We start from the raw sequence: 14,372 nt of genomic DNA on the forward strand, positions 1-14,372 counted from the left end.
TTCTTTCGCTTCACATTTTTTTACTACCCATGAGAAGAGTTTAGCTGAAGGAACTAGGCTCTAGGAATTCTTATGACATGATAGTGTCATGTGAAGAAATACAGAGCTATGTGGGATGAATACCTCTCCCACGTCTATGAAAAAACCCTGCCCAGAACCTGTTTTATTTCTGAGGGTTTAGGAAATGGCTGTCTTTAATGCTGCCTACCTTTTCTCCCAATCACAGACCTCCCAAATCCAAATATTTATTTTAAAAAAGCAGTTTCGGGATTCTGAGAAAGTCTCCTATTGCCTTAAACAGATTCTGTTCTGTACAACATATATGTAAGGACATGCATATTTCTATAGCTCCTGCCAGCCAATCATTCTGTGCGCTGCTTTAATATTGATGCACAATCCGTCATCTTTCTAGGCGCAGATGAGGTTAGACTCAACGGAGTCGCATTTACTCCGCTTTGAGCATGACCACAACACAGAGCTGGAGAGCACTCTCATCCACCTGGAAGAGGAGCAGCAGAGGTGAGGTTGCCATTTGCTTCAGGGGGTTTGTTTATATGGTACATTTGTATACTGGCAATACTGCTCTTCAGTGATCAGCTGATCAGTGGTTATGGTAGCCTCCTTTGAAGACACACTTTCATCACCAGTCAGCTGGTTGAGGCAGAGAGAACACATTCAAAGAGGTTTGCTGCAACTGCTCAGCGCCGACAGAGATCCCTGCTTTTGAAAGCACCATCAAGAGTTCCTTTAAGCTCCTGATAGACAACTGTATCCTGCCCCACATCTGATGCCACAGGATGCCAGGTGTGAGGCAGGTGGCCATGGTTTGTAGGAAAGGGCCTTGCCTCACCTGGGAGCCATGCTGGGCATAATTAGACTCGTACGCTAGAGGTCCCCCACTGGTGACTATTTCTTTAAATTGTGGTCATGGTATTTTATCCATAGGAATGGTATAAATTAATGTTCCATTTGAAGTGTACAACTGTATGTCATTGAACTTTCATTTGATGGTAGCAGCATCCCTGAATCTATTACTGCAAATCATGAACAATATTTTAGGTGTGTCAGATCCATATTCCATTCCTTTTATCCTAAGCTGGGGTGGGGAACCTCCAGCTCACTGGGCTTCCCCATTCGCCCATGAGGCCATTATGGGCAACCTTTACCTCCCTGCCCTATGCCTGATGTCATACAAATAAGGGCAGGTCTTGTCCCAAAGGGTGGGACTTGCTCAAAACCCACCATCTTTTTTATTATTTAGTACAAAGCCTTTGTTGTGACTAATGTCGTTGGATAGACATAAAGACATAGAGGAATTCTTGGATTCAAAAAAATATTTACTTTCATTATTATCATTTTGTGTTCGGGTGTGTGGGTGTCTGCACATATGTGTGTTGTTGTATGCAATGTTTGGGAGGAAATAAGACGGTAAATAACAAATAACAAACTAAAATATTGATGTATGTAATTTTTATTTCTTAATTATATTTAGTGGTAGTATGGCTGTATTGTTTTTTGTAACATAAAATTATTCAATAAAAATTATATTTTTTAAAAAAAAATAGGAATTATTGGATTCAAAAGAACTAGTGTGCCATATTGTGATTGTGGAGGAAAACACTGTCCTTGGCTTTCTAATTTTTTGTCTTAGGAGCACCAGTCTTTCTCAGATGAATACTCTTCTCCGGGAACAGCTGGACCAGATGAACTCCTCAAAACAAAGACTAGCAGGGGAGTTGGAGAGGGCAACCGCTGAAGTGCACAGGCTGAGGAGTGAACAGAAGGAGTCCCAGTGGCACAAGGGCAGGGAGGTACAACATATCCTATTGGTTGCTTTTTGAAATGCCAGGCAACATAATGATTAGAAATCCATTTTCTTCATGTTGCACCATTGTACTATACACCTGTAGCAGATTTGGCACTGGGAGTTTTTTTGTACCAATTCTTTGCTCAACTCAGCATCTTGTTGGGTTGGCTGTTCATAGGATCAGCACTCCTGCCAAGACAAGAAAATTCAGAGTCAACTATCGCTGTTTCATCTTCAGTACCTTCACTGGTTCAGCTCATGGTCCCTCCAGGCTGCTGTTTTATTATTTTGATATTTTATTTTTTTAAAAACCCTCAAAGCGGTTTACAAAAAGATAAGAAAATCAAGAAAAATGTACAGCCCTATTTTAAAGCAGACAAAAGTTAAAATACTAAAACTGATTAAAATTACCTCCATTTTCTAAGCATCTAGGTAGGCTTGTGATTAAAATTACCTCCATTCTCTAAGCATCTAGGTAGGCTTGTCTAAACAGGAATGTTTTTAGCAGGCGCTAAAATTACTATACGTATGCCTTGGTTGACGAACGCCTTGCGACTCAAACGTTTTGGCTCCCGAATGCCACAAACCTGGAAGTTGGTGTTCCAGTTTGTGAATGTTCTTTGGAACCTCAAATGTCCAATGCAGCTTCTGCGGCTTCTGATTGGCTGCAGGAGCTTCTGGCAGCCAATCGGAAGCTGCGCCTTGGTTTCCAAACATTTTGGAAGTCGAACAGACTTCCGGAATGGATTCTGTTCAACTTCTGAGGTACAACTGTATTTCTCCAGTTCCAGTCCTTTGGGGAGTGCCATAGCCCGTATTCCCTCTTTCCTTGCAGTCCTGTTGTTGGCAGTGGGAGCTTTCCTTTGAATGCCTATATAACATGTTATGTATTGAAGGAGCAACTGATCTGGCTCAGGACTACAGTGTTGGCAAAGGGTTCAATCCCACTCTCCCACCCACCACCCACATTGTCCTGTTCAAGCCCCCCCCCCCCCCCCGCTGTTTACCTTAAAAACAAGCAATGCTATTGCTAGTTGCGTGCATAAAAATCATTTATAGTTTGGCCCCCACTCCTTCTTTGGGGGGAGCGCCTTTTCCCTCTTCTCTTACTGTCCCCTCTTTTCTATATCATAAAAAAACCCAGATCAAAATAAACTCTCTAGAAAATAAATGTTGGTTGTGGACGCTGCATTTTTGAATTTATTATGCATTGTAAATCCAGCTTGGGTTTGGCAGAGTATTTGTATTTGGCAAAATGCAGAGTTCCTAGTTAGCAAAGGCAGTGTGTGTTTTGGTTCAATGAATAAGCATCTCTCCTCTCGAAGAGGACACAGGCCAACTGCTAAAGAGTTTTATCTACAAAACTGAGGGGCACCGAACATTGTACAGGGTTAGTGAATTCAGAATTGTTGTCATATATCAACAGTTTTGCCTTGGGTTTGTTTCCAAATGCGTAGAGTACAGTTTATTGTAACCTTGCCGCACTGTTCACTATCTGGAATCTGCCCCAACCATTGCTTTCAGGGATATGCGTGGGTCCATCGGTGAAGCCAGTCTGCTGGTCCCACCAATAGGCCCATGCTGGCTTGATGCCACCTTGCTCTGTCCTTATGCATCCTTGTCCAGATACGCTGCAGCACACAGCTCATGCTCAGTATAGCTGACTAAACAAAACCTTATGCCTTAGCATCACTGCAAACACAAATAGCACCATTTCCTAGTCCTTCTGTCTTATGCTAGCACCTTTGTGGTTTCCTTTTTCTTTGTCATCCTCCCTTGTTTGGCTCTTACTTAGGTTAATGGCGCTGAACCTCCAGCACAGGAACAAATCCAGAATTCTTTCTTCCACCTGAAATTTCATGACATCTCCTATGCTGCTAGAAGGTTAATGCCACATCACTACACTGATGTTCCTGGCCACCAGAAAAAACGGGAAGTGTTCCAACACTCACAGTAAAAACCTCTTGGCCAAGTTGTCCTTGACTCTGCTGCTTCAAAGATAAATTATTCCCGATCTTCATAATTATCTTGCTTGTAAATGCCGGCTGTAAACAAGCTGTGTACCAAAATATGTAATACTTGGCCTTCGCCCATCACTTTTCTTGTTGGGTCAAGATGGACTATTAGTGTTGAAGTGAGAATTGTTACACTGGAGTCAGTTGTACTTCTTGGCTCTCTGCTCTGTTGGCATTGTTTCATTCATCTTAGCAGCTTCAGCCCACTAACCTTGAATATTTTGCTACAATTCTCTGATTCTTTGGAGAGTCTCCCCCTCCATTGGCCTGGTGCAGCTTTTTGTTCTTCTAGGTTCTCCCTGAATATGATCTGTCCTGATTGAGAAGCCATTTGTCTCTCTCTGACTTTCTTTCTTTGACTACCCCTCTCTCAGAACAAACAGAGTGATCTTGGCCATTCTGATTCCATAATGGGCTGTTGGCATTTTTAACCCAGTGACACTTCTATCATGTCATATTTGCCACTGCTTTAGTATTTCCATACCCTATTAACCAGATGTAGTAGTGCTCTAGTTAAAATTGCTGTTGGATTACCCTTCTATGGAGCGGAGACCACCAAGGCATTGCTGGAGCTCTTCCAGTATTATGAAAGAGCTTCTCTGTGAGAAGGAGTCTGGATCCAATAGGAAACCTTGAAAACTCCAGTTCTAAACAGCAAAGCCCTTGGTGGTGTTATTTATTTATTTATTTGGACTGCAGAACAATAATCTGTATGTATAGGGTTTTTTTTTACAAGCACTGGGACATACTCATGTGTACAGCAAAATATTAGCTCATATATACGTTGGCCAAGTTCTGAGCTCAGAGCTCTTATTTGCTCAGCCAGAGTTGATGCCAGCCTCGCTACAACCTTGGAGAGGAAGCATTTCGTCGAGTTCCTGGTTTGCATTTTAACAGTTTTGTTGTGTGTTTCGGGGATGACGCAGCAGTATCCCTGCCTGGCTTGAAAGTACTATTTATTGGAAACTGAAGGTTAGTTGCAAGTTATTTATTTAACATTTTCTGCCTTACTTTTCCAAACGTCCATCGCAGCTTGCAAAACAAGAAGTGCCAGGAAAGCAAACTAGTGAGTTGTAGGTAAATTTAAATAGTATCTTCTGTAACCCTTCTACTTGCCTGCAGCAGGGGCAAAAACATTGTTTCCCATGCCTTATTCATATTGGACCTTGAACAGATTTTGGAAGATGGTTTAGTATAGCGAGTAATACAAATGGGGGTCGGAGGGAGGTAACTTTCTGCAGCTCTCAGTTAATAAAATGTTGAAGTGCTGGAACTGGTGACATGTCCGTATCCTGTTCTCTCCGTCATCCTTTGCAGAGTTACAGTTCCTATTTAAGCAGCGAGCACAGTGGGATCCTGCTGCTGTGGCGTCAAGCCGCCACACTCCGTGGCAACTTTGCAGAGCTCCGCACAACCATGGAGAGGTGGGTTCTCCCTCAGTGTAGCAGCACTGCTACAAGAGGGACCCTGAGGGCTCTTTAGAAAATGCCTGAAAGATTTCCCTGTGCTGTTGATGCCTTCATAGCGGGACCTCGTTGTTTAAAAATATTGAGTGTCATCAGCTCCAGAAACGCCAATGCGAAGCATTTGGGGAGGGACAAAATATATCCCAGTTTCTGGAAACCACAGCAGAGTATTGCGTGGACAGGCGGAGTCCCCCCAACCCTAGGCGACCCCCGAGCGGAATAATGACTCAAGACAACGTGCCATGGGATTAAAATTGGCCACAACTTTATTAAGTTTCAGGCTCAGGCATTGGGCGTTTATCCTTCCCAGTCCCCATCCGGGGATCTGGGAGACTTCAGGGTTATCCAGAATGTGTGGGGCTTGGACTGGCTATGGAGAACATATGTTCAAGCAGAGAGCCCGCCCCCCATTTTGCTGCCATTGGACGGGAGAGCAATGACAACCTCTCAGCGTATGGCCAATGCCTCCCCTCAAGACCCCTTTAATCACTGCCACAAGGGGGGCTTGGGTCACCACTTCACGCCCCCCTCCATTTAGGAAGATAGACTAAAGGATTCCGCCCAAGCCCTGAAACTGCCAAAGTTGTGACGTTCTGCTACGGGAAAGGCAAAACCTGCCAATGCAGGAAAATTCCTTTCTGACCCTGACGTAACAATGCCTGTATACCTGTGGAGAAGAGGTTAATCTGCAAAGAAGACTTGGGTGGAGAGGGTGGGAGAAGCTCTGGAGCCAACTGCTGCTTCGCAGGTAAGCTTCACCTTCTGTTGTGTGGGCAAGATGGCCCCTCTCCTTACCTGGCCAATCCCCTGGCAACACCTCCCCAGGCAGGATTGGGCGATTGGCTGAGGTAGGCGGAGACCTCCAGGTATCCAGCCTGGGAGGATGAAGTCAGCCCAAACTACCAGGAGTCGCACTGGGATCCGGGGGGCTGTGTGTGACCATGCAAAAGGCCATTTGATGTGGGAGCGGTCATTGTGCCTGGGTTCTGCTTGTGGGTTTCCTTCAGGCACCTGATTGGCCACTGCAAGAACAGGATGCTGGACTAGATGGAGCATTGACCTGATCCAGCAGGTTCTTCTTACATTATTATATCTGAAAACCATGACCCTATGGCCTAACCCTAAATAGAACCCATCCCAGCTTTCAACTGGAATTTCTGGCTCTCAGCTGGCCTTGCCAGAGACAAAATGTGTGAATGCTGAATGAGAAAAGATTTTTACTCCCTCATTACCAGAGGTCTCACTGAGGCAGGGACCGACATGGCAAGAGCTGCCCGCCGCCTCCAGACCGCCTGCCTCAACTTGGATTCCAACCTGCGCCTCTCGGAAAGCAGCTCCACCTGTTTGCTGGAGAAGCAGCTTCGGGAGAAAGTCCGGGAGATGATCCAGCTGCAGAGCCAGTGGGATGGAGAGAAAGCTGAACTGAACTCCAGGTTAGAAGAGCATTCGCAGGTGCCTCTGGTCTTTGGGGCACATGCTTTTAAAGTGGGGTAAAAGTTTGCCCGTTGCTATATCCAGCGTGGGTGGCGCTGTGGTGTAAACCACTGAGCCTTGGGCTTGCCAATCAGAAGGTCTGCGGTTTGAATCCCCACGATTGGGTGAGCTCCCATTGCTCGGTCCCAGCTCCTGCCAACCTAGCAGTTTGAAAGCACGTCAAAGTGCAAGTAGATAAATAGGTACCACTCCAGTGGGAAGGTAAATGGCGTTTCCGTGCACTGCTCTGGTTTTGCCAGAAGCGGCTTAGTCATGCTGGCCACATGACCCAGAAAAACTGTCTGTAGACAAACGTCGGCTCCCTCGGCCAGTAAAGCGAGATGAGTGCTGCAATCCCAGAGTCGTTCGCGACTGGACTTAACTGTCAGGGGTCCTTTACCTTTAGCTTTACCTTTACCTTTATATCCAGTAGAATCAACCCACTGATTGCAATGGGCTTGTTAGTCAAGTCAAGTCAATGGATTTCAGTGGGTCCACCTTGAGTATGACCTATTAGACACAGCCCATCTCTCTGGATCCGTGAATCATGGCACAATAATGTGTTGTTACTGCTGTTATCAAAGGTGCATTTATATTCCACCTTTCCTCCGAAAACCTCAAGGTGGCGTACACACTTGTCTCCCTCTCCATTTTATCCTGACAACAACAACCCTGTGAAGTAGGTTACGCTGAGAGACAGTGACTAGCCCAAGGTCGTCCAGTGCTCTTCATGGCTGAGTGGGGATTTGCACTTCCTTCACACGGCATGTAGTTAAACTATGGAACTTGTGATGGCCACCAACTTTAAAAGAGGATTGGACAAATTCACGGAAGACAAGGCTATTAACAGCTACTAAATCACAATGGCTGTGTTCTACCTCCACTGACAGTTGATGGGAATCACAGGTGGGCAGAGTGCTATTGCATTCCTGTCCTACTTACGGGCTTCGCATGGGCAACTGGTTTGGCCACTGTGAGAACAGGATGCTGGGGCATTGGCCTGATCCAGCAGGGCTGCTCTTATATTCTTGGTCCCTCAGGTCCTAATCCAACACTCTAACCACTACACCACAGTGGCTCTCTTAGAATGGAAGGCACTTTTAATGGAGGGGACACTCTCTGTGATGTCTATGCATGCCCAGCTTTTGCTTCCGGTAACCCAGAGGTGGCATTGGGACAAAACAAAGAAACATATTTGCATGTCACAATCTCAACTGTGAGCAGTGACTAGGGCACTGAAACAAAAGGAAGAGCTGGCAGCCAGGTCAGGAGAGCCATTGATGCAAGCCAGCATGGTGGTGCCCAAGTTGAATAGCAAGGAGCACCTTGAGCCAGCATCCCCTGCAAGGTGGGCTCCTTGGAGATAGCAGCCCCCGAGCTGGAGTCTCAAAGGGACTAGCTCCCTCAGGAACAAAGGCTTCACACTTCCCAGTTCTCAGTTGTTCAAGCTATGTTGCAAATATTCAATTTCTTCTTTCAGGTCCTTCACCAATACCACTGGCAAGAAGTAATAGAGAGGCAATGGAGTGCTTGGTTCTAGCCCAGAGGACTACTCTTTGAGGCTCTCTGCTCCTCGGGGAGTGGGGCAGAGCCTGTAAGGAATAGCCTGGTCCAGAGAGGATGTAAAGGCAAACTGGGACCTAGGAACTATTGGAAAACGGTGTCTGCTCTCTGGGATATCTGGGGGGTACTATAGGGCTGTAAATCTGACAGCTCTTGTTCTCCATTGGTTCTTGATCTTGAATTGGCTCCACACCATCTGGATTCTTATTGACTGTTCTCTCCATCAACCCAAGACCTCTTGCTGAATCTGCTTTCTCCCAGTCTTTGTGTGAACTTGTCCAGGACAATACATAGTGGGAAGGGAAGCCTTTCTGAAGCTACTTTCAGCTCTTAAAAATTGTTGTCAGCCTCTGACCATGTATCTTTTTAATGTGATGTGTGAATTGGTGGCTTAATGATCCCAAGAGTATGAAGAATTGAGTCTTTTGAGGTCATATGTTTTCACTCCTGCTCAATCTGCCACCTATGTCTGGTTTGTGTCTTACAGGATTGCAGAGTTGACCACGTTAGGAGATAAACTTAAAGAACAGAATGCAAAGAAAGAGAAGACCATCTCTGCCCTAAAAATGGACATTCAGAAATTGGTATACGTACCCACAAACCCCCCCTTTCTGTCACTCTCTCAGGCAAACACACATAGCCGTACCGGCATATACATCCTCACAAAAATGCATGGCCTAATACATACACACTGGCTTGCACTTCCACACACACCTGCCTCCTCATACTTTCTGTGCCCTTTCCCCATGTCCATTTCTGAGAAACTGCTTATCTTTGAACACTAGGAGGCCAGTAAGACTGGAGATCTAGAAGAGGTGAAGGACCTGAAAGAAGAAATCGAATATTTGCAACATAGCTTGAACAGCATCACAAAGGTGTGCGAAACTTTTACCTGCCCTGTAATCCAGTTAAATTGCTATATATACATTCACAAGATGACTCTGACTCACTCTGTGTAATTTGATGGTAGACATCTAACTTGAGTCGAAATTGATGCTCGATTCACTAGGAAGTTCTTACACAAGCCCAGCTGAAATTAAAGGGTGCTATAGTGAGAGAGAAACCTATAGAACACCATCTGCTTTCTCTCTCACCACCACTATTTGTTGGTGGTACTCACCAGCCTCCATTGGGCTTCTGGACATGCATCAGTGGTAGGCAGTCTGCAGCCATTTTGAACTTGAGCTAAGTTTGTTTTCCATCATTGGTGGCTGCCAGCAATGTTAACTTACCCCAAATGTAAAGTCTCTACGCATAGACACAAACTTCTAGCCCGATCCAGACCCACTAAATCTCATAGACCTGTGATGGAATCTGCCAGGCCTCTTTAGCAGTCTCTTCTTACAACCATAGTCTCACAGAGTTAGGGTGGGGGATGTGGGGAACCCACTTAGTTCAACCCCAGTCTCATTACGGTATAATAACTTGTGATGGATTTGACTGGCATTCACTTCTTCTCAACCCTCCTCCTAGCTGGCTTTGTCTGAATCCAAGAGCACAGGACTCGGTTCCTTGGAAAGTACAAGAACCTCGTCAGAGGAAGACACCCTATGGCAGACCTCCCCTCTGCGCTCCAGCTCTCCCCACCGCCGGCGGGTATCACCATCCCGGGCACACCCTTCATCACTTCAGAATGCAGCACTGCAAGCAGTTCGTGCTGCTATCCAGAAATCACAGCAGCATGAGCAGGTTTGGATATCCTGAGTTTACAGTTATAAATCTGAGAGAGAGAGAGAGAGAGAGAGAGAGAGAGAGAGAGAGAGAGAACAGTGATACAGTCATCTAATGCTTCTACCTTACAGTTATTTCAAAATATGTATAAAACTGTAAATTTCACAGAGTATTGAAACCAGGAGACGCTGCAACAATAGCCTCCCAGCTGCAGCGTCACTGCTGCTGTTTACTGGGAGGGGCGAGACAGTGAGGTTGGTGCTGTGCAGGTGCACCAAATCCAGCACTTTTGCTGCTTCACCCACACTGCCCTGACCTTGCTGGATTTCACCAAGAGAAATTGGCGGCTCTTTCCACCATCCCCTGGAGCTCTTAGTGCACCTGACGCCACAGGAACTCTCCCCACCCCCCAATCCTGGCCTTTGTCAGGCAACAGCTGCAACACCCTTTTGCACTGGCTCTTAGTGTCCATATCCCTCGTGCATGCAGGCAGCATAGCCAAATGATGGAGCTCGGGAAGCCAGCTTTCAGAGATATGAATGCAATGTTTCTTCTGCACATTTTGGGTTTACCCAAACCACAGATTTCTGTATTTATTTACAAAATCCGGCTTCCCTGGCTATAGAGACTCAGCTCCTCAGCGTCAGTGAAGGTGTTGATCACAGCACTTGCCCACCTGTTAAATGGGGTATCCCCCCCCCCCCGTGCATATCGTGTTGTATGATGTGGAAGGGGTTTCCTGCTTGCTCCCTCTTTTTTTTTTAACGAACAGGAGTTGCGTGTGCAGCTGGAGTCTTGCCAGGATGCCCTGGGAACTGTCAAGAAGCAGCTCGCTGACTGCCAGCAGGAAGCGCAGGCAGCAAAACAGCGGCTGCAGGAAGAGAGGCAGGAATGTGAAGAGCTGACCCGGTCACTGGAGGATTGTAGGAGGGAACTGCAACGCTGGAAAGCCTCAGTGGAGGTGCTCGGAAGGTGAAAGAGGGAGCCTTCAGATCTGTTAATGCTTTTGAGTGACATGGCTCTGACTCAGTCCTTCAAGTGGTTAAGTAGATTGTGACCTTCAAATAAGTGTCTCAGAAAGGAAGCCATCGCCCTCTGTAGTGATGCGTCAGTGATTGGAAACTCCCTATGCCATGCATCCCTTCACATCTGAGGACGGTCCACAGCTCAGAGATAAGAGCATATGTGATGCATTTAGCCCTTGGCATCTCCAGGCATGGCTGGGAAAGACTCCTAGAGAGCCACTGCCAGTCAGCGTAGACCAGCCTCTGCCAACCTTGTCCCCTCCAGATGTTTTGAATAGCAACTCCCATCAGCACCAGCCAGCACATCTGGAGGTGCCACAATGGCAAAAGCTGGTGTGTGTAGATTATACTGAACTAAATAGGCCAGCTGTTGAGGCCTCCTGTGCTTACCTAAGGGCAGCACATTCATGATACAGTTTGACTTGGATTGGTGGGTGGATAAGGAATATTGTACAACTCACTTTTCCATAGTAACAAAAAGGGGTCTCTTGTTTTGATGATGCGATTTCACACCTCTGCACCCATTTCTGTTGTGGTCGTCAGCCAAAGAGATGTAAAGTGATTCTTAAAGTGATGATGAAACAATGTCTTTGGGAATAACATGCATCAGCATTCGTTGCTGCCAAAGGTTATCAAATGCCTCTCCCCGCTAGCCCCAACAGTATTAAAGCGGTGTTATTTATCTTGAACGCATATAAAAGGGTATCTGTGAAATTAATTTGTCCTAGGAAGGTCATTGGGTAGCATAGAATGGCACCTGCACTATTGTTCCTAGTTGGGGATTTAAAAGAAGAACTTTTGCTGCATTTTGACAGGTTCCCCCTCCTTGCCCTTTTTTAAATTATTTGAAGGATTCACTAAATCAGCCTTCCCCTGCCTGGTGCCCTCCAGATATTTTTGGGCTACAACTGTTTGGGGAAAGCTGCACTAAGCTGTATGAGGAATGTACAAATACAATGGATGGATGGATGGATGACAGATGGAAAGGCAGGCAGATAGGTTGATAGAGGCATTTTTGCTGCAGGTACATTTCATGTTACAGCATATTTGAGTCTGGATTGCAGCATTTGATACTCCTGGCTTTTGGCAGAGGGTCTGAATAGATGGCTTTTAGTTGCTTTGCACTATGTTTCTATGATTTTGTCCCCTGCTGCTAGAAAACTTTTTTTTTCCTGTTCAAGGCCTTTGGTGGGGCAGGATTAATTGCCTTCCTCCTGCCTGCCCCTTCTCTGCAACAAATTAAGCCCACCTACTTGCAAAAGAGAAGTGGTGGTTGGTCACTAAAAGCAGGTGGAGGAAGCAGAGCATGTATTTCTACCTCAAGACAAACGGGGGCCTGTTTTCAGGGTGCATTATCTTGACCCCCAGGTTGCTCATATTTTGTCTGTTTTTTCACTCCCCAGAGAGAAGGAGGCCGCAGAAATGGCAGTGGAAAGCCTGAATCAGCAGCTCGATTCCTCCTATCTGGAGGTGGAGCGGCTGAAGACTATGAATGGAGAGCTGCAGAGACAGCGAAAACTCCTGGAAGAACAGAAGGAGGATGTCATTAAGGAAAGGGAGAGAACGAAGAAGGAGCTGGAGCGGGGGTGAGGTGCTGCAGTTGTGTCCCTAGTGCTTTGATGCACAAGGCAATCCTGCTCTCTGTGCTGGTCTTCAAAGACATGGCAGGTCTTTTTTCCAGATTCTCACACTTGGGCAGATAGATAGCCTTTGCTAATAATGTTGGCCGTAGTTGGTGTGAATTATCAGCGTTGCAAGTCATGATAGCTGTATTCTGCCTCAGAAGCAGTGAGCCTCTGTGTGCCAGTTGTCAGGGAACAAGAAAAATGTGGTCATGAAAGATAGCTGTAATAATGGAAATAAAAAATTGAACCCCAACGACATTAATTGGCATCCCAAGGTGTATCGACACAATGAGTTAAGCGTAATCTGGCTTGGTTGGTGCAAGGCATAGTTAGACCTTTTCTTCTTCTTCTTCTTCAGGCAAAGATCCCTGGAGCAGCTTGAGGAAAGGATGTCTGCCCTGAAGAAAGAGCTGGTGACAGTCAAGGAGACTTTGAACCAAGCCATGCTGGAGAAGGATATGCTCGAGAGTGCGAAGGAAGGCTTGAGCGGAGCACTTTCCAAAGTAAGGGTGGCCAGTAGGCACATTCCACATGCCAAATAACTCTCCTCCTGCCAGATGGGTGGGGTACAAATAAATTGTTATTGTTATTGTTATTGTTATTGTTATTGTTATTGTTATTGCCCTAACTGAGGATATTGTCCTCCCCTTTATGTTTCTAACTATTGCTGACATGGCCCTCAATCCCCCTCCCCCACCATCTATTTGCTTTTCTTGGAAAACAAAATCTTGACTTTTCTATATGTGAAGTAATTACATATAGCATTGTAAAAGCTATAAAAGGATTTTATCACGCATAGTCTTGTGTAGTCAGATGGGAAAGGAAGCCATTTAAAGAAAAGAGGCGACAGCCTTAAGAACAAAGCATGGGATTGTCCAAAGTCAAGGATAGGAACAGGCAGCGGCTAAGTCCAGAGGTTGTGCAAAGGCAGGACTCGACTGGCAGCAAGTACAGAGACTTGGGAGGCAAAGGTACAAAGCACAAGTTGTAAAACATTTACTGTTTTTGTATGTTTCTTGTTTAGCCACCTTGAACTTTTCAGGAAATGTGTTTTTAATCATCGTTAATTCAGTTTACTAGCCACCCATAATAAGAGTTACCTGGGCAACATGCAAAGTAATAATAACAGCAGCTTAGTGTAACTGGTAGCCTGTCACTGTCCACTTCTAGTACCAGGGAGTCTGGAGGGAGAGGCTAGTATTGTCCCACCAGGCTAAGGCCATAGATCTGTAATGGTTGGGTTCCAAGGTTTTATGGAAAAGCCCCTTGCCAAAAGTCTCAGGAGCTTGGTTTATTGCAAAGCCATGCCAGGCAGAAAGGCACAGTGCCCTTTTACTCTGGAAAATGTCACCAAATGTTTGCTTTCCGCGTGGGCTTCTATTAGTGCCTGATATGGAGGAAGGGGAAACAGAATGACTGTAAAATCATAGCTGTTGTATCTTGATAGCCAGTCTGACAGTTGACTGTGAATCCCAGAGACTTAGCCAGGAGGGCAGCATTACTGAGTCTGAGACAGTCCAGCACCCTAGAAGAACCAAATTTCATTCCTGACAGCTTCGGTCCCTTATGTTTTAAGGGCAAAGCAGAACTGTGGGTGAGGTGCCATTGCATGCCATCACATCATCAGGACTTGATATTTGAAAACAGTAAACTGTGTGCTAAGTTTAATCTCTTTTCTTGGAAATAATGTGCCTGCCAAGGCCATGGTCCAATAAAGTGTTAGGGCA

At 45.8% G+C, this 14,372-nt stretch overlaps 1 protein-coding gene across 9 annotated transcripts in view; it reads left to right on the top strand.

The window, feature by feature from the left end:
- The window catches only part of CROCC2 (ciliary rootlet coiled-coil, rootletin family member 2), an 89,393-nt gene that overhangs the window by 17,293 nt on the left and 57,728 nt on the right, over window positions 1-14,372 (top strand). For all 9 annotated transcript variants that reach the window (XM_083613657.1, XM_083613658.1, XM_083613660.1 and 6 more), the window contains 10 exons: window positions 413-519; window positions 1,652-1,811; window positions 5,140-5,246; window positions 6,524-6,721; window positions 8,812-8,908; window positions 9,110-9,199; window positions 9,798-10,013; window positions 10,768-10,967; window positions 12,424-12,606; window positions 13,004-13,148. In XM_083613657.1, coding sequence (XP_083469783.1) covers window positions 413-519; window positions 1,652-1,811; window positions 5,140-5,246; window positions 6,524-6,721; window positions 8,812-8,908; window positions 9,110-9,199; window positions 9,798-10,013; window positions 10,768-10,967; window positions 12,424-12,606; window positions 13,004-13,148 — 1,503 coding nt within the window. The remainder of the gene's footprint in view (window positions 1-412; window positions 520-1,651; window positions 1,812-5,139; window positions 5,247-6,523; window positions 6,722-8,811; window positions 8,909-9,109; window positions 9,200-9,797; window positions 10,014-10,767; window positions 10,968-12,423; window positions 12,607-13,003; window positions 13,149-14,372) is intronic.

The sequence above is a fragment of the Podarcis filfolensis genome, assembly GCF_964270895.1.
Source record: "Podarcis filfolensis genome assembly, chromosome: 5".
Taxonomy (NCBI): domain Eukaryota; kingdom Metazoa; phylum Chordata; class Lepidosauria; order Squamata; family Lacertidae; genus Podarcis; species Podarcis filfolensis.